This window comes from Denticeps clupeoides, chromosome 10, assembly GCF_900700375.1.
Source record: "Denticeps clupeoides chromosome 10, fDenClu1.1, whole genome shotgun sequence".
Taxonomy (NCBI): domain Eukaryota; kingdom Metazoa; phylum Chordata; class Actinopteri; order Clupeiformes; family Denticipitidae; genus Denticeps; species Denticeps clupeoides.
The window spans coordinates 1,104,055-1,130,347 of record NC_041716.1 but is presented as its reverse complement, the minus strand read 5'-3'; the positions used below and the strand labels follow the sequence as shown (position 1 = coordinate 1,130,347).

The 26,293-nt window shown below is 50.0% G+C and overlaps 3 protein-coding genes across 6 annotated transcripts; all 3 read left to right on the top strand.

Annotated features, from left to right (window-relative positions):
• Window positions 1-9,705: 9,705 nt before the first annotated feature.
• nr1d4a (nuclear receptor subfamily 1, group D, member 4a) lies at window positions 9,706-17,718 on the top strand. The gene is made up of 8 exons (XM_028993873.1): window positions 9,706-10,109; window positions 12,462-12,740; window positions 12,826-12,914; window positions 13,826-13,970; window positions 15,842-16,320; window positions 16,405-16,590; window positions 16,676-16,886; window positions 16,964-17,718. The coding sequence occupies exons 1-8, from the start codon at window positions 9,914-9,916 to the stop codon at window positions 17,164-17,166; spliced, it is 1,788 nt and encodes a 595-aa protein (XP_028849706.1). The 5' UTR covers window positions 9,706-9,913; the 3' UTR covers window positions 17,167-17,718.
• Window positions 17,719-19,414: 1,696 nt separating this feature from the next.
• mfsd5 (major facilitator superfamily domain containing 5) lies at window positions 19,415-21,931 on the top strand. The gene is made up of 2 exons (XM_028994498.1): window positions 19,415-19,593; window positions 20,194-21,931. The coding sequence occupies exon 2, from the start codon at window positions 20,253-20,255 to the stop codon at window positions 21,669-21,671; it is 1,419 nt and encodes a 472-aa protein (XP_028850331.1). The 5' UTR covers window positions 19,415-19,593; window positions 20,194-20,252; the 3' UTR covers window positions 21,672-21,931.
• Window positions 21,932-22,440: 509 nt separating this feature from the next.
• On the top strand, window positions 22,441-25,655 carry LOC114797696 (protein lifeguard 2-like). Of its 4 annotated transcripts, none has more exons than XM_028992695.1 (12): window positions 22,441-22,634; window positions 23,115-23,214; window positions 23,307-23,407; window positions 23,477-23,541; window positions 23,835-23,888; window positions 23,981-24,031; window positions 24,116-24,155; window positions 24,236-24,273; window positions 24,637-24,709; window positions 24,784-24,879; window positions 24,952-25,005; window positions 25,083-25,655. In XM_028992695.1, the coding sequence occupies exons 1-12, from the start codon at window positions 22,620-22,622 to the stop codon at window positions 25,230-25,232; spliced, it is 837 nt and encodes a 278-aa protein (XP_028848528.1). In that variant the 5' UTR covers window positions 22,441-22,619; the 3' UTR covers window positions 25,233-25,655. The 4 variants fall into 4 exon arrangements, with proteins under 4 accessions (XP_028848528.1, XP_028848526.1, XP_028848527.1 ...); XM_028992693.1 differs by having other exon boundaries at window positions 24,762-24,879; XM_028992694.1 differs by having other exon boundaries at window positions 24,622-24,709.
• Window positions 25,656-26,293: the final 638 nt, after the last annotated feature.

The window sequence follows — 26,293 nt, the reverse complement described above, 5'->3', positions numbered from 1 at the left end:
AGAAATAATTATGCTCTCTGATTCATAAGCCCAGGCTGCAGTCACGTGACCCGACACTTCAAATATACAGCGCATTTTTTCACAAGCCACAGAATGCCTGGAGGGAAGAAAAAGAGCAGCGAGGGAGGGAGAGAGAGAGAGAGAGAGAGAGAGAGAGAGAGAGGGAGGGAGGGAGAGAGAGAGAGAGAGCTAAAGTTCCTGTTTTTAATTCTCTCCCGCCCCATCCCTCCTCGCAGGCCGCTCTCCCTCACGTTGAAAAAAACCCCACGTCTTTTGATGCCCCTGCGTGTGTGTGTGTGCGAGTGTGTGTGTGCGAGTGTGTGTGCGTGTGCATTTTTTATTTTAAAGACGCCTGCGAGGAAGTCGCCGGCTCGTTGGAACGTCCCGGGATCGTCTTTTCTATCACGGGCCCCCCTGGGCACAGCAGCTCATTAACGTACGAGCCCGAGCCGTACCCCGCGGTGGAGCCCAGTTCTATATATTCAACTTTCTGCACACTGTGACACGGCAGCGCGTGGGAAATCCCCCTCGCCCCGGGGCGTGCCTCCCTCCCGTCAGCCGGTGCCCGCGGTTCGTACGAGCTTGTGGTTCGGTAACGTCTCAGGAATTGTGTGCGCGCGGCTGTTTGTGGTTCTGGGCGTGTGCCTGTTGTTGATGTGAAATTGCTGTTGGTCAGGAGAAGCACCGCGAGCCTCAGCGCCCCGACACACCTCAACAGGCCCGGCGGTGAAGCTGCCATCTGGCCCCGGACAGTAAACGCACGAGTGACGATCAAGCAGAAAGGAACCCAAGATGATCCAGGCCGTTTACGCCACTTCCTTTCACATGGAGGGACATTTTGAAATGAATGCTTCTACAGAGATGATCTCAAGTTCGGGTCCAAGCGCTTTGATATGAGTCCAGATTCAAGCCACCTTTTATTTATATAAAAAAAAAGGCGATTACAGCGGTTGGAATGAAATCAGCTTCCATGACATCTGTGCTGCAAACGGCGACTGGATAATAAATGCAATTGACGCGTGAATCACTTAAAGCCAGATGTCATAAAGATTAGAACATTTCGGAAGGGACACTTTTAATTGATTAAAGCGTGGGTTCTCATTAAAAGGGATTAAAAGGGAAATCTAATGTTCTGAAGGGGTCGAGCCTTAGCCGGAATCAAGCATTTGTGTGGAATGGACTTCGTAGCCCTACCTGTCTGAGTGAGGAGGGAACGCTGCTGGCACTGGAGATGCCACCGAGCAAAGCACCGTCCCCACACACTGCTCCCCGGGTGCCTGTCATGGCTGCCCACTGCTCACTCAGGGTGATGTGTTAAATGCAGAGGACACATTTCACTGTGTGCACCGTGTGCTGTGCTGCAGTATATCACAAGAGACAATCACTCCACTCAACTTCACTAAAACCAGCTCCCATCAGCAATCATGCTGTATTAACCGCTGACGCATTACGCCGAGTGCACAGCGCATTGTGACGTGACTATTAGCTGGAAGAGAATCAACCAACTCAAATTAAACGGGCAGCACCTTCAACACGTACGTTACGTTATGACCTGAGCCTCTTTCCCACACTGGCCTGTGTAATAGTTTATAATATTAATCAAGCTTTAAGGCCATTCGTGAATAATGTAATTATCTTATATTAGGGTGGTAGTAGCCTAGTGGGGAACACACTCGACTATGAACCAGAAGACCCAGGTTCAAACCCCGCTTACTACCATCGTGTCCCTGAGCAGGACACTTAACCCTGAGTGTCTCCAGGGGGGGACTGTCCCTGTAACTACTGATTGTAAGTCGCTCTGGATAAGGGCGTCTGGTAAATGCTCTAAATGTAAATGTCAAATTTGAATATGGCTGCATTATATCTCCATCGTCGAATCAAATGAGCATACTGTCTCATGGATGGAAACCCCCATCTGGTTTAGGGAAAGTATGAAATAACTGCAGCAATGTCCCCGAAATTGGTACAGTTCCATTAAAAGGTCCCCAGCGTGAGGTGAACTGGCTGTAGGTACGACCTGTTCCCGCCTGGAAAGTATGAGCGGCCAGAGAATTATGAATCATCATCCTGGCCTGACCAGCCATAGCTCGGTACATCTTACCTTGGAAACTGCTGCAGGGGGTTCCAAAACAAAAACAATGCACAGATCAGGACACGACGGTTACATATTTCCTCAAAAAAAAATCTACATATTAATATATTCATATAAACAAAACAAATTCAGGAGGCGCCATGCAAATGTGTCACTGTGCTGAAGGCTGGCACTGCACGCCGCCACCTTGTCAACAGGAAGTGGTTTTCATACCAACACCGTGCACGCCACGAGTTTATCTTTCTCTTGACAGGCGTCAGGCTGCCGCGAATAAATCTGCGGCATTTGCTGCAGCGTTTTCTCATCATTTCATAGACAATAGCTCGCCGAGTTTCAAAGCACGTACAGCACAGGCCAAAAGTCTGGACAGCTTCTCATTCGACGTGTTTTCTTTATCTTCATGACCATTTACGTTGGTAGATTCTCACTGAAGGCATCAAAACTATGAATGAACACATATGGAGTTATGTACTTAACAAAAAAAGGTGAAATAAGTGAAAACATGTTTTATATTCTAGTTTCTTTGCTCTGATTACTGCTTTGCACACTCTTGGCATTCTCTCGATGAGCTTCAAGAGGTCGTCACCTGAAATGCTTCTCCAACAGTCTTGAAGGAGTTCCCAGAGGTGTTTAGCACTTGTTGGTCCAGCTCACCCCAAACCATCTGGATTGGGTTCAGGTCCGGTGAATGTGGAGGTCAGGTCTCCACTTTTGTTAAGTACAGAACTCCACATGTGTTCATTCATAGTTTTGATGCCTTCAGTGAGAATCTACCAACGTAAATGGCCATGAAAATAAAGAAAAGAGAACATGTCTCCGAACGTTTGTCCCGTACTGTATGAATAGGTCACTGTGAGACGGTGTGGGTCTGCCCGGCCTCCGCACGCGTGAGTGTGTGTGCATCAGTAGTGGCAGAGGGGTCAGAGGTCAACACTGTTTGTGTTTCAGTGTCAGTGGAGTGTGCTGGGGGGATCTGAGATTTATGAACTTTGTGTCGGGAAGACTGCGAAGTGCAGGATAATGAAGACGGATCAGAGCGCTGCAGCTCTGCATCCCTCTCTCTCTCTCTCTCTCTCTCTCTCTCTCCACTCTGTCATTCTATATTTCGGGAGAGGTGGCATCACACGTGCCATCGACCTGCTGTGACATCACCTGTTTCATTTGCCACCAGCCCAGGAACACGTCGTCAGCATCTTTTTTTTTTGTTGTTGTTTGTTTTTTTGGACAAATCTGAAGAGAGGGGCGGGGCCTAGCGGCCAAGATGCTTGTAATGAGATCACTGTTTCCCCCGCGTTCAGACTGATGTCATGTGAAAGAGGGACAAACACACACATCAGAATCCACATAAAAAAACGCCGTGCATCTGAAGTGACACATCAGCACAGCACACGGTGCACACAGTGAAATGTGTCCTCTGCATTTAACCATCACCCTGAGTGAGCAGTGGGCAGCCATGACAGGCGCCCGGGGAGCAGTGTGTGGGGACGGTGCTTTGCTCAGTGGCACCTTGGCGGCTCGGGATTCGAACCGGCAACCTTCTGATCATGAGGCCGCTTCCTTAACCGCTAGGCCACCACCACCCCCATTTAGACGTTCATTTCGCTTGGAAAAGCGCGTGGACCTTCTGAGTCCAGCCGCGCACACAATGTTTTTTCCCCCGGTTTTACCGCAGGTTCGACGGGGAACCGGAGTGAAACACTGCGGCCCGAACACGTGTGTCCAATGAGAGGTGGTCCGCCACGATGACACCGCGAACCTCCGCTGAACCCTCCTTGTTCTCCACCTCGCGCACTAACTGAATCGCCACAAGCGGCGGCCGCCGCCAGACGTGCCGGGATGTTCTGATGAAGGAGGCCTCGGTTGAACCGGCGGCTCGGCGGTTCAAGGCCCCGCATGTGGAACCGATTCCCGTCCTCGGCTAACGAAGCCGCTTTATTTGCGTTTTTTTTTTTTTTCTGAGACGCCCGCGATCCAATCCAAACACACCGTGCGGCTCGGCTCGGCATAAACTTGTTAAAATGGCCCGTCACCCTCGGCAACGCTGGCACGACTTCAGATGCAGGGCGGGCGGGCGGGCGGGCGGGCCATGGTGTGTGAGATGACAGACGGCGATGCCTGTCTTTCCAGCCTGGGGGGGACGCGAGGTGTGTGTGTGTGTGTGTGTGTGTGTGTGTGTGTGTGGGGCTTTTGCAGGTGTGTATGTTGGCAGCAGCTTCTGTTCCGTTCCCAAACACACTCTGTAATTATCACCATGCGCTGCCGCGACACGTTCGCCGAGGCCTGAGTCGCCCCCACAGGTCCCGGGCCCCGGAGAGGGACCGGTCCGAGATTCGGCACGCCGCTGCACACCCTGCGAATTAGACAGGGTCTCGAATGGAAGCTGAGGCTCGAACCCTGACCGGGGCCCTACTGGCCTCGCAGCCATTCGCCTGCTGGACAGTGGTGTCACCGTCCACATTTCTGACCCGATGGCGCCCTCCAGTGGCGAAGAGAGGAGCGTTTCTGTCGTTTTTTAAAGACTCGTGAGCAGCTTCGTGAGAAAAAAATAAACAATTAACAACCAGCAAACCCCAGGAGCTCCTCGTGGACTACGAGAGACCGCGGGGACGAGCGCTCAGATTCCAGCGAGGATCTGACCTGTAGGATCTGTAGGGTGGTAGTAGCCTAGTGGGTAACACACTCGCCTATGAACCAGAAGACCCAGGTTCAAACCCCACTTACTACCATCGTGTCCCTGAGCAAGTCCCTGAGTGTCTCCAGTGGGAGACTGTCCCTGTAACTACTGGATAAGGGTGTCTGGTAAATGCCTTAAATGTAAAATGTAAATGTAACCTGGTCACACCACATCGGTGATGACCCTGCAGGTGGTGGTCGGAGCAGCACAGCGCATCTCCAGGAGGAAAGGCCGGGAACAGGTCGTACCCACCTGCCAGCCACCCAGGACCTCTCCAGACAGACGCCGTATCCTCTCTGACCCCAGGCACCCCGGGAGCTCGCGCTCCTGCCACAAGCTGCCAATCACCACAACTACGTCACTGCACCACAGGCACAATACCACATTCAGAATATTAAATTCTTCGACACCTGCAAATACTAAAAATACACTCTTTAAAATTTGTATTTTTCCACTATCGTACGTTTTCTACCTTCTCAATGTAATCATATATTTGTACATACACATACATACCTACTTTTCATACCTATATATATACACACATAGACACACACACACACTGTATGTATGTGTGTGTGTGTGTGTGTGTGTGTGTGTGTGTGTGTATATATATATATATATATATATATATATAAGAGGTGGGCATAGATTAATTTTCTTAATCTAGATTAATCTCACTGTAATCTTGGAATTAATCTACATTAATCTAGAGTACTCTAAATTAATCTAGATTAATCTACATTAATCTAGATTAAAATGGCTCATTTGAATTCTGCCGAAGGCATTCAGAATATGTGTGCTACCAAATAATGACTAAAAGTAAGTCTTTGAGAACAGGTTTCTCAAGCCAGGTGGCGCATTAGACCAGGGGCTCATCTCCTGTTTCCAAAATCACAAACTGCTAGAGAAATTGGTGATGAAAATAAATTATGTTCAATAAGATGTACTTGTGTTCACCAACTGTTTATTCAGTTAAATAGCTGCATCCATGTTACCACGTCACGTTTGATGTGGTAATTTCACAGTTCGTAGACTCGTTCTCGCCCCCTACAGTGCAATTCGGCTAGGTATACATCCGCGCTAAAATATCAAGGTGAAAGTCATCATAGTGTAGAGGTTCTTCTTCTGCGTTGTGTAACTTTTTGATTTCGTTTCTTGAACCACAAATGATGAGCTGACACCCAAGAGATTTTCTGTGCAAAGTGTATTCTGTACAAAAAGCAAGATTGCGTCAGAACATCGCGTCACACATCGCGTCTTTCTGCACCTCTCTATACTCTCACAACTCATGCCATGTGTCCAAAAGAACTAAACCGGGTCTCCAACCCACTAACCGAAGGGCACGGCTGCATCCAAACAATTTTCGGGGCGTGATCAAAGTTTTAGAACCCACATAACGTTTTAAAATAACCATAAATTGAACAAACATATACTTATAAATCTAGTGTAACCATTTAACTCCGGTACAATAGCTTGCATAGTATAGACCCAGCTCCCAACCCAACTTTGTGAATAGATTAACAGCGATATTTTTTTTAGCGCCCGATAATAACGCCGACAACGGCCCACCACTAATTTATACATACACATACATACCTACTTTTCATACCTATATATATATACACACACACACACACACACACATACACACAGTGGTGGGGCAGTGGTGGCCTAGTGGTTAAGGAAGCAGCCCCGTAATCAGAAGGTTGCCGGTTCGAATCCCGACCCGCCAAGGTGCCACTGAGGTGTCACTGAGCAAAGCACTGTCCCCACACACTGCTCCCCGGGCGCCTGTCATGGCTGCTCACTGCTCACTCAGGGTGATGGGATAAATGCAGAGGACAAATTTCACTGTGTGCACCGTGTGCTGTGCAGCTGTGTATCACATGTGACAATCACTTCACTTCACTTCACACACACACTGTATGTATATATTCTGTGTGTGTGTGTGTGTGTGTGTGTGTATGTATATGCATATATATATATGGGCTGCAACTAACGATTATTTTAATAATCGATTAATCTGACTTTTTTTTTTTTTATTAATTGTAGAGTTGGGTAAAAAAAAAACAAGAAAAGCATTCATTTCCAACCCTTTATTCAAAAACAGAACCAAAATCTTTAGAAAGTGCACAAACATGTTGCTCCTTGAGCTGTTATAATAATAATAATAATAAAAAAATAAAAATGGAATAACACAAAAAACATACACATGTATGCTTTACATCTGCCAAATATAGACTTTTTTTTTTTTTATAAAGTGCCATCTGAGCTGCCAGAACGATAAATAATTTATAAAAAAAAATAAAGAACAATACAAATCAGAAAATTTAACAGGATTTGTTTGAATGTCAGAACTTGTTCTCTACACTACACTGCAGATGCACACACTCACAAACTCTCACACTGACACACACACACTGCAAAAAATGTTTTTCTAACTTAGCAGTTTTGTCCTGATTTCAGTCCAAATCTCTAAAAAATCTTAAATCAAGATACATTTACTAGACACATGAAATTGCATAAGAAATGATGTCTTGTTTTCTGATAAAACATCTCAGAATTAAGTGATTATTTGCTTAAAACAAGCAAAATTATCTGCCAATGGGGTAAGAAAACTAATCTTAATGAGATATAATCTCAAACAGAAGTTTTAAGCATCACTTAATTTTCTCATGCCATTTTTCTTGTCTAGTAATCTTGATTTAAGATTTTTTTTAGATATTTGGACTGTAGCTATACATGACAACAGATTGAAAAATGAATGGTCCAAAGAAGGCTAGTGAATAAAAACATGTCTTTTAATGCAAAGTAACTATAGCACCCCTGCTTTACTACTGTTATTAACGCGCTAACGCTAACTCGTCATGCTTGTCAAGCTGGATGACGGGTAAACATTTACATTTACAGCATTTACCAGACGCCCTTATCCAGAGCGACTTACAATCAGTAGTTACAGGGAAGTGTCTTGCTCAGGGACACAATAGGCGAGTCCGAACGCTGTTTCATCCCCCCCCCACACCTGTAGGTGGCGCTGTAAGTCCCCGTCTAGTTCTCCTCCGCGGCGAGTTAAAACACCAGCACCAGGGACATTACGTTCCTCACTTCAAAACGGAACTAAAGTAGGATTCTGTAGCGACTTACCCTGCTGCTGGACTCCCTTCTTCCTCCTCAAACACTCCAACATGTTTGCGTTTCAGGTGCAGGATCATTGCCGTGGTGCTCCCGTGCCGTGCCATGTCGCTTTTGCATATTTTCGCGCAGATTTCTCTCGTTTTTTTCTTTTTTTCACTCCGCGCTGTCTATGAGGCGCTAAAATCTGCTAGCATCTGTGACCGAGTGTGTTCACTCCGCTCCGCGCTCAAATAAAGTTTTTTTTGAATAATCAAACATCTCTGCGTCGCGCGACATAACGAATCGATTAGGAAATTCGTTGCCAGGCTGTCTATATATATGTGACGGGTTCACCTCCGCAGCACCATTCTACCGGTTCCACGCACACCATTAGACACTTGGACAGCCGGGTGGTTCACGAATTCCCTTTTTATTTTCTGTAATACATGCAAGGTACAGTGGAGTAGGTGGGAATTAGCCTACGGTTGGTCTGGAAAACTCTCTCCATTCAGTGTCCTGAATTGCATTTTTTTTTTTTAAACTTCATGCAGATACATACTTGGTTGTAAATGTAATAAAAGGTACAAATAAGCAAAACAAACTAAATAAGGCCTCTCACATTGGTGATCATATAGGGATATGAAAAGCACTGAACACTTAAGCATAATGTACTCAAAACTTAGTATCTGCATTAATACATTTTATCCGTAGCACCAGGGATAATTCAAGTGAACCCTTTTTCTTAGAATTAAATAAGAAACCACATGAACACAGTGAAACATGAGACTCACAAATACAAATACATTTACTGGGTGGTGTACTACCGGATTACCACCTAACTAACTAACTTATATGAATGAATCTTAACAGCTATAACATAACCCAAAACGTTTGGTAGAACCATATACTATTATAAAAAAAATCCAAACGATATTACCTGTAATACATGCAAGGTACAGTGGAGTAGGTGGGAATTAGCCTACGGTTGGTCTGGATAACTCTCTCTGGGTAGCGTGGGTAGAAGAAAATTAGCATGCTAATCAAACAAGTAAATCAACTTAAAACTACGGATATAGATGTCATGGAATCATCTCAAAATAGTGAGCAAGAATCGCTACCCAAACTGCATGATAAATAATGGCTTCTGTGTACGTATAACCCAGTAACACATAGTTTATGCCGGACTTCTCAAAACGTGACCTACCCATTCAGTGTCCTGAATTGGTTTTGCACTCTCCTGGTTTTGCACTCTCCACCATGTGCCCTTATTTGTATATGGTGTTTTTAAAATTGTATATTGTGTTTTTTTTTTGTTTTTTTGTTTTTTTAAACTGTATTTATACTCTGTATTCAATGTTACTGTTACTGTTTTTGTATTTAATGTTACTTGTATGGGTCAGAGAGTAACGTAATTTCAATTCTCTGCATGTCCTGTACATGTGGCAGAATTGACAATAAAGCGGACTTGACTTGAATTGCTTTGAGCAATTTCATGCGATCTCCTACTACACTGTACCTTGATACCACTAGAGGGCGTCATTGCGCCATTTAAAATAATTTAACCATATACAACTCTGTTACACACACACACACACACACACACACACACACACACACACACACACACATATATATATATATATATATATATATATATATATATATATAAAGCATTTAACTGCATATCATACTGTGTATGACTGTGTATGTGACAAATTAAATTTGAATTTGATATACACTATACATGATATATTTCACACACACTGTAACTACTGATTGTAAGTCGCTCTGGATAAGGGCGTTTGGTAAATGCTGTAAATGTAAATGTAAATGTCTTCACTTTCAAATGTGTCTTTCCCGTCCAACCACAGAGGGGCGCCATTTCACGGCAGGTCGTCACTCGGTTTTATGTGACAGGCTGTGACAGGAGGGAACTGACATGGTCGCTGTCACGGTGAGCCCCGCCCCCCGTCCACGTGCACCCGGGCCTGACCCCGCCCTCCCTCTGCATAAAATGTGTGTCAGTAGGGCACATGCGGCGCGGATCCCGTGCGCATGCGCCGTGCGGCCCCGCTCCGCCCCCTCCCGCCGGAGAGAGGAGGAGGAGGAGGAGGAGGAGGAAGAGCAGGAGCGGTCCGCGCGCACCTGGGAGCGTCACTGACTGCAGAACCCGACTCGGTCCCCGCAGCGTCACCTGTCGCCGCGCCGCGACGATGGACAGCAGCCCAGGTGCGTTCACATGCACGTCACAAATGACAAGTATTACCATGACGGGAGGGTGACGTTTGTCGCACGTTCGGGGATGATTTGTACTCTTTTTTTTGGAAGTTCTTAAATGGACTTCTTGTGCGTAAATTTGCGTGAGATTCACTTCTGTTTGTTCTTTTTTGCACTTGGTCATTGCGTTTAAAGTAGAATAAGTTTCTCGGCGTGACTTCACGCCCCGATGCTCATCAACTCCCGGTTTGTGCATGAAAACGAACTCACGTGCAGCACCATCAGCATCATCATCATCATCAGCAGCAGCTCTGCGGGGCAGGTGGACTGATGCCCACGGGGTGGGAATGTTACGTGCTGGCGGTCTCAGGGCATGGTCCGTGGAACCGTGCCGGTGTTCGGATGGCGAGTAACGGTGCGCGCGGCCGAACCGTCCTCACGTGCGCGCGCTTTCTCGGCCGCGTGCGGCGCGTGACCCCCCTAGCCCTCACACACACGCACGCACACACACACACACACACACACACACCGCGCTCTCTTGGCTGTTCAGTGGGTCAGCGGTTTCGCGCGTTAAATGTATCACGCGGTCACGTTTTCCCGCCTCTCGCCATATTCCCGCATGTTTACAGTGCGCACGTGCGCACCGTCGACCCCGCCCACTCACAGGGCGCCAGGTCTCCTCCTGACCTCTGGGGTCCTGACCTCTGCGGGCCAGGATCAGACCTGGATTGGGCCTGGACGGGTGTGGCTACGCACGTGCACGTGGCTTGGGACGTCCCGGCCGGGTTTATTATATCGTCCCTCTTCGTCAGCTTTACCAAAAAACGTCCCGGAAATGGAGGCGCAGGGCTGGCATTTGTATTAAATTGTCGACGGCACCCGGCGCGGCCTACATTCCGGGGAAGATGGTCTGGATGCCTTCAGGGATTCTGCAGGCCATGTGACTCCGACCTAGACCCATTTCCCCCGGACTCTCGCCGCTCCTGGCCGCAGGAAGCGTGGCCACGTGGCCGGCCGGGATAAGTACCGGGGGAAGAGTGCAGGCGCCGGGTGAGAAGGGCATCGGGGGGATTAGCGCTCACGTTTCCGCGGCTGGATTATCCCGACCCGCGGGGTGCTGCTGATTCCTCGCTAATTTACCCGGGCTTGAGCATTAAAGGTCCCCTGACGTTACATCGGCCTTGTTGTTCCCGTAATACCGTAATAAGGGGCAGTGGTGGCCTAGCGGTTAAGGAAGAGGCCCCGTAATCAGAAGGCTGCTGGTTCGAATCCCGATCTGCCAAGGTACCACTGAGGTGCCACTGAGGTGCCACTGAGCAAAGCACCGTCCCCACACACTGCTCCCCGGGCGCCTGTCATGGTGCCCACTGCTCACTCAGGGTGATGGGTTAAATGCAGAGGACATTTCACTGTGTGCACCGTGTGCTGTGCTGCTGTGTATCACGTGTGACAATCACTTCACTTTCACTAATACCGAGATTTCCCACGACGAGCCCTCCGTACGGTGAAGCAGAAAGAGTTTTAAAACCCTCTTTACACCCACCGCGGGACCGTGGACAGGCTCGGGGGACTCGCGTCAGGGGACCTTTAATGAAAAGTATAAAGACATTGCGAGGATCTCCAGGAAGGGAGCTATTCATTAACCGTTGGGAGATCTCGCCGAGTTGCTGCTCACACGGAGGCGTGTTGGCTGGGGTCAGAGGTCGGGCCGGTCGGGGCGGAGCAGCTGTGGCCCTCGGCGTCAACAGCAAATCCGGCAGCAGCACGTGCGCGGCCCGGGGATTAACCGGGAAAACACTCGGGCTAAACAAGCGGCATGTGCGGCACGAGGAGGAACAACGAGACGAGGGGGTGGGCCTTCGAACAGAGGACGCGTCCCCTGACGTGGAACTTTGTTGCTTCTATATCGGTCTTGTTTCTGAAATTCCAGTCCCACAGTGAGATCTCCCAGGACACGCCGTCTCACCGTCTGTAGCTTTAAATGCTAATGAGGAGGAGAGGGGGCGGGACGAGGAGGAGAGCGGCCAATAGAAGCTGAGCGTCATCAACACCGTCCACCAACCACGATGTTTGGCGCTTTTCTGAAAAAAAAAAAAATAGTCCCTTTATGACGACATAAGGGGACAAATTCCAGATTCTCAGAATGACCAAAGCACATTCAGAAAGTGACATTTTCCTGTCAGGGGACCTTTACGCGAGTCAAGGACGCGTGAGGTCGAGGCGCGGCAGGAGAGAGCGGAAGGGAGGATAGAAGGAAGAATGGATTCTTTTGCTGCAGCAGTGATTATGTGATTATGGGCTTTATAATAAATACAAGTTGGGGTTCGGAGTTTGATTTAGAGCTCCGTGCTTTTTCTCCCGCAGGAGGTGTCATTCTTTATGCCGGCTCGTCGGGCAGTGCCAGCCCCAGCCCGGGCAGCCCTTCCAGCGGGTACCAGACACAGTCCCCGTCCACCCACTCCCAGCCCTCGTCCCCAGAGGAGGTCACCTTCACCGAAATCGGGGCCTTCAAGCAGAGGGGGCCTGGAGGAGCCACGCCCCCCTCGCCCAAGCTGTTCTTCCAGTTCCCCGAGGTCCCCACGCATGGCTACCCCCACCCCGCCGTGGCCAAGAGGCCGTACAACTTCACCGGGACCTTCACCAGTGGGTTTCTGGCTGTCGCGTCCACGCGCGGGCTGATGGTGGGACCTGTGCTGACGAGTCTCTCTGTCTGTGTTTGTTGGGGCAGAGGCAGGAGGCATGGTGCTGCTGTGCAAGGTGTGCGGGGACATCGCGTCCGGGTTCCATTACGGAGTCCATGCATGCGAAGGCTGCAAGGTACGGCGAAGATAAGATGAGATGATCCTTTATTAGTCCCTAAAATGGGGAATTTGCATTTTTCATGGCAGGAAGTGGACAGTACAAGATAAGACATTTACATTTACGCATTTATTATCCAGAGCGACTTACAATCAGTAGTTACAGGGACAGTCCCCCCCTGGAGACACTCAGGGTTAAGTGTCCTGCTCAGGGACACAATGGTAGTAAGTGGGATTTGAACCTGGGTCTTCTGGTCCATAGGCGAGTGTGTTACCCACTAGGCCACTACCGCCCAACACTAGACAATAACACTTTCAACTGTATAATATAAAAGTTCAATGTATAAATAAGCAAATAAATAGAATAGAAAAAAAACCCTGAAAAATAAAAAATAAATAATAATAATAAAAAAGGTGAATGTGAGATATACAAATAAGCAAATAAATAGTCCTAGAATAGAAAAAACCCAGAAAAATAAATAAATAAATAATAATAAAAAGGTGAATGTGAAATATACAAATAAGCAAATAAATAGTCCTAGAATAGAAAAAAACCCCTGAAAAATAAAAAATAATAATAAAAAGGTGAATGTGAAATATACAAATAAGCAAATAAATAGTCCTAGAATAGAAAAAAAAAACCCTGAAAAATAAAATATAATAATAAAAAAGGTGAATGTGAGATATACAAATAAGCAAATAAATAGTCCTAGAATAGAAAAAAAAACAGAAAAATAAATAAATAAATAAATAATAATAATAATAAAAAGGTGAATCTGAGATGTACAAATATAAATATGTGGTTATATACATGAAAGATACGCTTGTGAGGTTTTGCACGTGTACAGAGTGGGCAGATAGAGGCGTGTTGCACGCTGTACTGGACGTGTGTGTGTCTTCATTTCGTCCCCGTCTCTCCGTCCTCTGCAGGGCTTCTTCCGGCGCAGCATCCAGCAGAACATCAACTATAAGATGTGCGTGAAGAACGAGAGCTGCCAGATCATGCGCATGAACCGCAACCGCTGCCAGCACTGCCGCTTCAAGAAGTGCCTGTCGGTCGGCATGTCCCGGGACGGTGAGGCCCCTCGCACGCTCGTCCTCCCTCGTCCTCCTCCTCCCGTCCCCTCCCGGAGGCGGTGATTTACGAGGTCCCCGGCGCTATCCGTCATCCGGTAAAACTGCAGCTGACGGCGGGACTATTCCGGGAAATGGGAGCACGGAGGCGATTTGATAACCCCGCACGCGCTCCGTTAACGGCGCCGCCAATTACGAAAAACCCCCCAAAAAATAATAATAACCCCCCCCCCCTCTCGCCCTTTCACCTGCGAGCTGGAGAACGCGGCCGCCGCTTTTACCTATTTTTACATTTCCAAGCCCAGCACAACAAAAGCGGAATGATGGACGGCCCGGCGTTTCGGGTGACCTGAAAAGGCGCGTCGCATCATGCTGCGCACGTCCTGACCTACTTCACCGCGGTTTCTCTTCTCTCTCTCTCTCTCTCTTTTCTTTTTCTACCTGCCCGGCATCAGCAGTTCCGCCTTTCTTTTTTTTTCTGTTTTTTCACTCCGCCTCCAAGCGCCGGGGCGACATGCTGCAGGAGGCCCAGATTCTCTCGCGAAAACAGGAAGAGCTCGCCGCGGTGAAGAAGAAGACTTCAGAAGACTCGCCTGTGAACCAGAGGACCCAGGTTCAAACCCCACTTACTACCATCGTGTCCCTGAGCAGGACACTTAACCCCGAGTGTCTCCAGGGGGGGACTGTCCCTGTCGCTCTGGATAAGGGCGTCTGGTAAATGCCATAGATGTAAAATGATTACTTTCCCAGGGAGGGTCAGGGAGGAGCCAGACTGGGTCCTCGGCACCACGCTTCTGCCGTGCAGTGGCCCTCCGCCATTCGTCCCTTCCCAGCGCAGTGGCCTCGACGTCACGTCCCACTGTAGCCCACTGCCCTACTTTCCGGCCGGGAAAGGGTGCAGGGGAGAGAGAGAGAGAGAGAGAGAGAGAGAGAGCGGGAGGGGCGGAATATTTATAGTCCCACCGGCTGACAGAGGATGGAGAGGAAAAGAGAGAAATGAAGAGAGGGTGCGTGGACGCTGTCGGTGTCCGGCACATCCACGCCTTGCAGAACCGGGGTGCTAGTACCCACCTATAAACCAGCAGTCCCAGGTTCGATCCCCACTTACTACCACGTAACCCTGAGTGTCTCCAGGTGGGTACTGTCCCTGTCTCTACTGACTGTAAGACGCGCTGGAAAAGGACATCTGGTACATTTACATTTACAGCATTTACCAGACGCCCTTATCCAGAGCAACTTACAATCAGTAGTTACAGGGACAGTCCCCCCCTGGAGACACTCAGGGTTAAGTGTCTTGCTCAGGGGACACGATGGTAGTAAGTGGGGTTTGAACCTGGGTCTTCTGGTTCATAGGCGAGTGTGTTACCCACTAGGCTACTACCACCAGCCTACTTTCAGTACCCTACCAGCCTTACAATCAGTAGTTACAGGGACAGTCCCCCCCTGGAGACACTCAGCGTTAAGTGTCCTGCTCAGGGACACAATGGTAGTAAGTGGGGTTTGAACCTGGGTCTTCTGGTTACCCACTAGGCCACTAACTCCCTAGTAAATATACATCCAGTAAATGCGATAAATGCGAACTGAGAAAATGGACCAAAATCTTCCTACCGGCCAAGAAATGAACTAAAACGTACCGCACTGTGCAGATTAAAGGGTTTTATGACAGTAACCGGTGATAATGTTGGTGGTAGAAGATCTGAACTCTGTAAGCTAATGAATGATCTACAAGTAACGTTAATAAAATGGACTGTTCCACAGTACCGTACGTCAGAACACATTGTACATTGAAGGCTTTACCGCCTTTTTCCAGATTTTTTGTTATTAATTGCGAGTAAACGCGTTTGACACGTTGACCTGGTTTTTGTCCCTCAGCCGTGCGCTTTGGCCGAATTCCGAAGCGAGAGAAGCAGCGGCTGCTGGACGAGATGCGGAGCTACATGAGCAGCCTGAACGAATCGGGCTGCCTGGACGCCGACTCCGCCCCGCAGCGCGAGGTGCCGCCGAGCCCCGACGAGGGCCAATCGAAAGAGGCCATCGGGGCCATCTCGCGAGCCTACCAGGACACCTTCGTCGGCGGCCAGGACAGGCTCAGCAAGCGAGGCGACCTCCGACCCGCCTACCAGAACCACCCGCCTCAGAACGCCAACTTCACCCGCGCCAGCCACGCCCCCCTGTATGTGGGTTGCCCCGCCCCGAACGCCTGCTGCCACTACCCTGCTCCGGCCAATCAGAACCAGTCTAGCGTAGGCCCGCCCCCGCGGGTAAATTACCACAGCTTCTCCGCAGGAGAGTCCCAGGGGCGAAGTGTCACCTCGTGCCCGTGGAAGCCGGCCGCCGGCTCCAAAGTGCTGGTGAGTGTCATGGCGCCGCGCCGCGCCCTCGTCCTTCTTTTGCTCTTGGTGGATTGACGAGCCCCGGTTCTGTCCCCCCGCCAGGCGTGCCCTCTGAACGCGTGTCCCGTGTCGGCGCCGGGCCGCTCCAGCCAGGAGGTCTGGGAGTCCTTCTCGCAGTGCTTCACGCCGGCGGTCCGCGAAGTGGTGGAGTTTGCCAAGGGCATCCCGGGCTTCCAGGACCTCCGCCAGCATGACCAGGTCCTGCTGCTGAAGGCGGGCACCTTCCAGGTACGGAGGACCGCCCCGTCCCGCCTCGGCACCGCCCCATCCCGCCTTCGGACGGCCACCGCTCACACTTCACACTCTTCCTCAGGTGCTGATGGTCCGGTTCTGCTCGCTGTTCCACGCTGAGGACCGCAGCGTGACCTTCCTGAACGGCCAGACGTACCCGCTGGCCGCCCTGCGGGCGCTGGGCATGGGCTCCCTGCTGGACGCCATGTTCGACTTCGGCGAGAAGCTGGGCTCCCTCGGCCTCCAGGCGGACGAAATGGCGCTCTTCATGGCCGTGGTGCTGGTCTCGGCAGGTGAGTGGGCGAGAATGACCGGCGCAGCACCGGCGAAAACGAACCCTTTTACCGAAACCCGCGCCCTCTCCTCGCAGACCGCGGTGGCGGCGGCGTCTCGGACGCCAGGGCGCTGGAGCAGCTGCAGGAGGGCCTGGTCCGGGCCCTGCGCTCCCTGGTGACCCGCCGGCGGCCCGCCGACAGCTCCGCCTTCGCCGAGCTGCTGCTGCGCCTGCCGGACCTCCGCGCTCTCAACAGCCTGCACGCCGACAAGCTGCTGGCGTTCCGCGTCGACCCGTGAGGGGCGCTGCCGCACGTGGACGTCCAGGTCCGGACGCTCACCGTCTTACCCTCGGGAGCACACGGCGGTCCCGTCCTCGGACCGGCGCATTCCTCGGCCCTCGACGCTGCGGCCGAGCCGCAGAACCGCAGCGCAGCGGCCGGTCCTGCACATGCCTGCATGTTTCCGAGGGAGGGAAGGAAAAAAAAACCTCCTTGCACCTCCACATCTTTCGCGTTAGACGGCACAGCCATCGTGGTCCTCCTCATATTCAACCCGTCCACGGTGTTTATTCCTCCTTCGTATACTGAATAGGTTTTTTTTGTTCCTCTCGCTACGGCTTTTACTCTCATATGCCGGATTCAGGAAAACCAGCAGCATGCATGTACACTCTCTGTAAATGAGGATTATGGTATAATATTCTGTTAGGTTAAGCAAAAAGCAATAAACCGTACTTGACGCTTCCGGAAGAAGATCGTGGCATGGTGGCCGATGGACGACGCCGTACCCTGCCTGCTGAGGGTGCCCTGTAGTTCTTACAACACCAGCACATGCTATCCCTTTCCCCTAAAATGCCCGGCAGAGCCGTTGGTGAGGGAGAGGGTCGAGGGTGAAACCATAGCTGTCTGACTATTGTTATATGATGATGTCCTGTTGTACATTTTGTAAATTGTCTACTTCAATAGAAACGATATAAAGATGAGATTCTACGCAACGCTCTCGGACTCTTCTTTGCATCTCACGTGGGGCTTTACACGAGAGATTGTTTTTTTAAAATGATTATTCTGTCGATTATTTTATTGAATAGTCGACTATTCTGATGACTAATTAGATTATTTATCTAACTAAAAAAAACATAAAATCGTAATTGCCCCTAAAGATTTAATAGATAACTTTATTATACAAAAGTATCCAAAGTAACAGCAGTGTTATACAAAACTCTTTTACTCAACTCAAGTTTAAAGGTTTCGGGAAAAAAAAAAAAAAAACACAGCGGAGTTCACAGTATGGAGTTGCAGCGTGTTCAAGACTAAATAAAATAGGAACAGCACGCGGTTTTATAGGCCGAGAATAAATCTCTTCTATAAAATATATATATTTTTAAATGCAGTGCAAAGCTAAACGCAGTGCAGTTCACACTATGGACATTCCTGAGTTTTATCGGCGTTCTGTTTCCAATAATGGCAGCAGTATATGTTATTTCTAACTAGCGTTAGCTCAACAGTGTTTAGCCACTATGTACCAGCAGGTACTACGTACCTCCCGTAAGTCGCTTTGGATAAAAGCGTCTGCAAAGTAAAGTAAAGTACCAGCAGAAATCAAACACCGACACAGACGGAGAAGTGCCGGATTTGACGTCGACGGATTTTTTTAGAACCGAATAGTCGACGTCATCGACGCGTCGCCGCAGGCCCCGCGGCACTGACCCATTAACCTATAAAAGGTGACAGGAAGGATGTAAAACCGCCCTGTGGCTCTCCGTCTTGATGCTCCGCCGTGCATCGACGTGGTGTGGACGCCGTCTTGTTCATGAGAACAAGTTTAAAGGGACAGTAATAAGCAGCTGGACACGCGGTGCGTGCTCTCTGCATGTCACCATGACTGTCCGGGGACCAGTGTGTGGGGACAGGGTTTGTTCCGCCACTGTCCTCTTTAGAGATATTTCAGTAAAATAACGTGGTGCAGGTGTTCCAAGCCCAGCTGCTCTGCATCAATGCCAGTGGAAATTAATTTGAAAGTTTTCATTATTGGTAAATACCTTATTTATGTCGATTTGATGTAAATACAAAAACAGTTCGACAAGTAACGTGGTCAAATGGAATTAAAATTATTGTTATTCTATCACTCCACGTTTGCAAGCTGGCAACCAATCGGAGGGTCCGTTCGCGACACGTGACTCCTGCTGGCGCGTTTGACCGGCAGCGGGACGCCACCCGGCGGCTAAAAAGGAGCGGTGCACATGTAAATATTACAACGAGGTCTCGTCGTGTGCGCATGTCCACACCGAATTCATTTGGTCAGATATTTCACCAAAACGCACTCGGAACTACTTTATGTGAAACGCGTGCATGTAAATGTGTAAATTTATAGACACACGCACAACCGCGCAAAAACAAACAGGCGCACAGATATTGTACGTGTTTATTGGGTCGTTTAACTCGATATTTGTGTATAAAGTAAAACCGTACACGGCAATGAACCCCGAAACGTGACGTGTAGCGACGCGCTCCGACGTCCTACGTCATTCGCGTACGCGTTTGACGTCGTCACGTGACCCCGCAGCCGCGTCCCGGAAGTCCTGCTTCTTTTTTTGTTTTTGTTTTTGGCGTCGTTAAACGTGTCGCCTCTGCTGCGGGTTTTTTTTGTGCCCGGAGCGTGGCGCCGGCTAACGTTTAATTAACAAAACTATAAATTTCATTATTCATGTCGTCACAGCCATCCATACAGGTAGAGTTTTCCTTTTAATGTCCTTAACGCTTCAGTATTTACATTTACAGCGTTTACCAGACGCCCTTATCCAGGACGACTTACAGTCAGTAGTTACAGGGACAGTCCCCCCCTGGAGACACTCAGGGTTAAGTGTCTTGCTCAGGGACACGATGGTAGTAAGTGGGGTTTGAACCTGGGTCTTCTGGTTCATAGGCGAGTGTGTTACCTACTAGGCTACTACCACCTACCATTACCACCATTTGGTATTGGTAAATGTTTATTTCTGGATGTCGTGAATGATTTTTAATTAGTATTCATGTAATGCTCCGTGTCTTATTCTCCGTCTTCGCCTTGTAAGTCGCTTTGGATGTAGTAGCCTAGTGGGTAACACCCTTGCCTATGAATCAAATCCCACTTACTACCATCGTGTCCCTGAGCAGGACACTTAACCCTGAGTGTCTCCAGGGGGGGACTGTCCCTGTAACTACTGACTGTAAGTCGCTCTGGATCAGGACGTCTGGTAAACGGCGTAAATGTAAATGGATGAAAGCATCTGCAAGTAAAGTAAAGCTGTGTAGTGTGTGTGAGATCATGTGATCGTGTCTGATGCTCCCGCAGCCCACAATGGAACGCACGACGTGAGGATTGTGGCAGTGAGAAGGACGCCGAGTGTGGCCATGATCGTCACCGTCTACCTGACCTTCGTGGCGCTGGGGGCCCTCTGCGTCGGCCTGGAGGTGGCGTCGCGCCGCGCGCCATCGCCGCAGGCCGCCCCGCCGGCCGTGGCCAACCCGGCGTTCTGCCGCTTCCAGCGCGTCTTCCTGCGGGGCTACCTCCTGGCCCTGTGGGCCGACTGGCTGCAGGGGCCGTACCTCTACAAGCTGTACCGCCATTACAGCTTCCTGGAGTCCCAGATCGCCATCCTGTACGTGTGCGGCCTCGCCTCCTGCGTGCTCTTCGCCCCGGTGGCCGGCTGGCTGCCGCAGGTCCTGGGCCGCCGGCGCACCTGCCTGATCTTCTGCCTGTCCTATTCGGCCTGCTGCGTCACCAAGCTGTCCCGGGACTACTTGGTCCTCGTCCTGGGCCGCGTCCTGGGCGGACTGTCCACCTCCCTGCTGACCTCCGCCTTCGAGGCTTGGTACGTCCACCGCCACGCGGACGTCCACGATTTCCCCAAGGAGTGGATCCCCGGCACCTTCAGCAAGGCCGCCGCCTGGAACCACGCCCTGGCGGTGGGCGCCGGCCTGGCGGCGAACCTGTGCGCCGAGTGGCTGGGGCTGGGCCCGGTGGCCCCCTTCCTGCTGGCCGTCCCCGCCCTCGCGGCCTGCGGCTGGGTGGTGCTGACGGACTGGGGCAGGGAGGAGGAGCTGGAGGGCGGCGAGGGGCCGTCCCTGCCCCGCCCCTCGCCGCCGGCGCGGCCCCGCTTCTGGCGGGCCTGTCTGGACGGCCTCCGCTGCCTGCTGTCGGACCGGCGGGTGCTGCTGCTGGGCGGGGTGCAGGCGCTGTTCGAGAGCGTCCTCTACATCTTCGTCTTCCTGTGGACGCCGGTGCTGGACCCGCACGGCCCGCCGCTGGGCATCGTCTTCTCCTGCCTGATGGCCGCCAGCCTGGCGGGGTCCACGCTCTTCCGGCTGGCCACGTCCGCCCCCTACCGCCTGCAGCCGGGCCACCTGCTGTGCCTGGCCGTCCTGCTGGCCTTCTTCTCCTTCTTCATGCTCACCTTCTCCACCGCGCCGGGGCAGCCGCGCCCCCGCGAGTCCCTGCTGGCGTTCCTGCTGCTGGAGCTGGCGTGCGGCCTCTACTTCCCCGCCGTCAGCTTCCTGCAGGGCCGCGTGATCCCGGTGGAGAGGAGGGCCGGCGTGCTGGCGTGGTTCCGGCTGCCGCTGCACCTGCTGGCCTGCATGGGGCTCCTGGCGCTGCACGGCGAGGTGTCGGGGACCGGCGGGGGCGAGGCCGGGGGCGGGACCAGGCACATGTTTGCCGGCTGTGCCGGGATGATGCTGGCCGCGCTGCTGGCCGTCGTCAGCCTCTTCACTCTGGGCAGGAACGACGTGGACCTTCGCCTGGAGGGGACCCGTGGGGAGGGGGAGATCTGATGATGAAGAAGAGGAGGAGGAGGAGGAGTTACCGTAGCACGATGGACATCGTAGACGAAACGAGATTTGTACAAATTTACATGTCTGATGACCATTCCAACATTAAAGATCCATTCTTTCTTTTAAATGAATTCTGTCCATTTCCTGCAGTGAACTCGGGTCCCGCTCGCTTGGGAACTGACTTTTGGTATGAATTTTGATCAAAATCCGTCTAATTGCTGGCCTGTTTTAGTGTGTATCAATAAATACATTTGATTTGATTTATTTATTTATTTATTTATTTATTTATTAATTAAGCATTTAAAGTGATTCATATATTTATGAAGATGTATATTTGAGGCAGTGGTGTCCTAGCAGTTAAGGAAGCGGCCCCGTAATCAGAAGGTTGCCGGTTCGAATCCCGATCCGCCAAGGTGCCACTGAGGTGCCACTGAGCAAAAGCACCGTCCCCACACACTGCTCCCCGGGCGCCTGTCATGGTGCCCACTGCTCACTCAGGGTGATGGTTAAATGCAGAGGACGAATTTCACTGTGTGCATCGTGTGCTGTGCTGTGCTGCTGTGTATCACAATGACAATCACTTATTTTCTTTTTTTTATTTTAAGTACGTTATGGTATGGTACAAATTTGTAGCTGCATTATTGAATACACTGACAAACAGAATGTGTTTTTTGTGGACCCGTTTGAAGGCACTCTCCCCTCCCCGCCCGCTTTGCAGAGCAGCGCGGTTATTCCAGATCGCTCGACCGAACGCCCCAGAAGCCCGCGTGGCTGGAAATAAATAATGAAAAGCCTCCCGGCCCCTCTGTTCATGGCCGGAATGGTACGGTCCAGGCCTCCGTTGGCACCTGGACGTTGCCAGAACGTGCCGTCTGGGGTGAGGGACGGGTCTCTGGGCCGCGGACCCGCAGACGAGAGCAGCAGCAAGAGGAGAGGGAGGCCGCAACCATGACCCAGGGCAAGGTGAGACCCCAGAAGCCCCCCCCGAAGGGCCTGGAGAGGGTTCATAATGCCTTTTAAGCCCCTGGCCCGTTACGTCACGCCTGCGGTGAACCTCCACGTCCTGTGCTGGGGACGCGTGGCTGTACGCTGGACTGAACTGTGTGTGTGTGTGTGTGTGTGTGTGTGTGTGTGTGTGTGTGTGTGTGTGTGTGTGTGTGTCTGTGTGTGCGCGACTCCCTGCTCAAGGTTAAACTGCGGCGCGGATATTTCATATTCAAAGCTGAACGATTATTACAGAGATCTGGGGAGTTTATCCTTCCGCATAACACACGTTTAATATGTTTCTACCAGACGTAACCCTGTAATATTAAAAGTGGTCGGTGGGGTCCACCCAGTATGGTCACATGACCCTCGAGTGAGATTCTGGGGGTGCGACGTAGATGCCACCGTGCCAGTAAATGGCTACGTGGAGATGAGAGCTCTCTTTTCACGCGTTCACAGCTTTCTGTGGCAAACAAGTCGAGCGGTGGCTCCAGCGGCACAGAGGCTCCGCCCCTGGCTCCGCCCCCGGCTCCGCCCTGCTACGAGGAGGCAACAGCAGGTAGGAGAACCACCAGCTTGTGTCTAGTGAAGGAGATGAATGGAAACTTGAATTTATGTGGATAAACGTTCTCCGCTCTTTGTTCTGGGCAGCTGGAAGCCCCTGTTGCAGTGGCTCATACGGCGGCGATGGCGAGACCATCACCGGACTCGGCTGGGACGACCTGAACATCAGGCGGATGTTCGTCCGCAAGGTACCGTCCGTTCCTGGAGCGTTTCAGCGGCTGGCGTAGCCCTCCTCCTGATGAGCTGTGGTTCCGCAGGTGTACTCCATCCTGATGGTCCAGCTCCTGGTGACTCTGGCCATTGTGGCCCTCTTCACCTTCTGGTACGTTCCCAAGAGGCCCAGCAAGGCCTAAATCTTGGGGAGGACTTGGGACGCCCTTGACAAAATGCACAACTGTTGCCGTTTCGAGGGAGTTCATTGCTAATAAAAAAAGATAAGATCGTTTATGGGCATTTTCCAACTGGCGATCAGAGTCACCAAGCACATCCACGCTCAGTAAAGCGGTGAAGGCCCACTCACACTCAACGTCCTCCACAACAAGTGCAGGATCAAAACGTCCTCACGGGAAGAATGAGATGAACTGATGAACCTAAACCACAGTTTTGTGTCTTCAGTGACCCGGTGAAGGACTACGTTCAGTCCAACCCTGGATGGTACTGGGCTTCTTAGTAAGTCCTTCAGTCACACGCTGTTGATTATTTTAGATGGACAGACAGGCGGAGATGTTTCATTTCACACTAACCACGCTCCTTCTCTACAGTGCTGTCTTCTTCAGCACATACCTGACCCTGTCCTGCTGTGCTGGACCAAGGTGGGTTTGAGAGATTTCCTGGAGACATTTCATGTGGTTTGGAGATCACCGACCACGATTCTTCTCTTCTGTTTGCTGTCTCAGGAGGCAGTTTCCCTGGAATCTGATCCTGTTGGCTGTCTTCGTGAGTAGCTGCGTTTTCCAGAGAGGAGTTCATTTTCATCTCTGCGTACATTATGAAAGCTTCATCTTTCCCTTTTCCAGACCCTCTCCCTCTCCTATGTGACGGGGATGTTGTCCAGGTATCCGGTTTTCTTGCTAAACTCTCTTTACTCTCCTGGTTTTCATGCATGCTCACTTCTGATAAAAAAAAAAAAAGAATGCTAACCAGATAGCCCTGGGCCAAATTGACCCTTTTGCGAAGTTGCAACAGTCCATGTCAGGGAGGAGGACACTTTGGTCCATTGGAGGTCCTACAAACGATACTGCAGGAGTAGAAGAGAAGCAGCAAGATCTCAGGTTTTCTGTATTCTAGTCTAGTTATGCAGTCCATAAACGTTACTTATATTTGAACTTCTTATTTACATTTCTGTAATGCATGCATGCATTGTATATATGGCACGTGTGGTATGGTTTTCTCGGCTCTTCAGTTTCTACAACACCAGGTCTGTGATGCTGTGTCTGGGCATTACTGTGCTCGTCTGCTTCTCCGTTACCATCTCCAGCTTCCAGACGAAGGTGGGAGAATCGTTTACTCAAATAAAGCAGTGGTGTTATATTCTGATCCCAGATCTGTTCCACCCTCTCTGTAGGTCGATGTGACCTCATGCCAAGGCGTCCTGCTCATCTTCTGCATCGTGATGCTCGTCTCCGGACTCGTTCTGGCTTTTGTTCTGCCCTTGGGATATGTAAGTGTGTTGTGTTCATGAAGCTATGGATGGAATGGGATCATTTTAGCACATTCTCTATGTTCCTGGCAGGTTCCCTGGTTGCATGCTGTATATGCAGCTTTGGGAGCCATCGTCTTTACCATGGTAGGTGTTCCATGGATTCCAAGTTAATTCAAGATCCTCAACATTTCTCTCATTGTTTTTGTCTTTTCTGCCCGTAGTTCCTGGCATTCGACACTCAGCTGCTGATGGGCAACAAGCGCTACACCATCAGCCCAGAGGAGTACATCTTTGCAACCCTCAGCATCTACCTGGACATTGTCTACATCTTCTCCTTCTTCCTCCAGCTCTTTGGAACACGGCGGGATTGAGGCCTCCAGCTATTGCACTGTTCCCATCGTGTCTGTGAAGATTCTCAGTCGTCCAGGTGAAATTGTCTGAAAGTTGAATCGTGGCAACTTTGTCAGGCCAAGTTCTGTGGATGCAGAATGAAACGTATCTACCTTAAAGAAAGAAGTCCTGTTCCCATCATCTGAAGGTCAGAATAACGCAGATCTGTATCTGTAAAGCACAGCTTCTGCTCACGGACTAGAAGTGCACTGCATGTCATGGCAGACGTAGCTGTAGTCTCCTGTCTTGTCCCTCACGCTCTGTAGTGACCTGTGCAAAGGTGACACGGACACACACTTTACCTTCTGAGAAAGCTGTGCTCCACTGTAATGTCGCTGCGTTCAGAATATTAGAATATGTGAGGTTGCAGTGGAATGGTAACAACAATAAAATTACACATTGTACTATTTGTGCTTATTTATTTTTATTTTATGTATTATAATGCTTATAATAAATTCATGAATAAAAATAAAAATACCAATCATTGTATTAACATGAATTAAAGATGACTGTACATTTGGCCATATAACTGACTGTGATAGGCTGATCTTAAAATTATACATACTTTTGGTCATATGAACATGAAGTTTGAAATAAATATAACAATAAAACACAGTCATATGTGTTGGTATGGTAAGAATGTAAATACTCTTTTTTTTATGGTTGAAATTATGATTATTTGCATTAGTAGAACATTTGAATCTTCAAAGCCTTAGAAACTGAATGATCACAATCAATTGAGCACACTTCTTCAAAAATATTATATGATACAGGGTGTATTATGCACGATATTATCATGTGTTACGAGTACATATCCACACGGCCACTGGAAGTCAGACAGACAGCTTCAGCATAATCGTGTGTACCCCTTAATAAAGATTTTCGATGACATACATTTGTAAATGAGTGTGAGAAGACTTTCTATTGGTGCTGTAGGTCAGAAAAGTATTTTGCAAGGCCTTGAAATGCAGAAGAACGCTGACTTGTATGAGATTTAAACTTCAGCACGTGGTTTCTAGTCTGGTCCTCCGAATTGTGATCA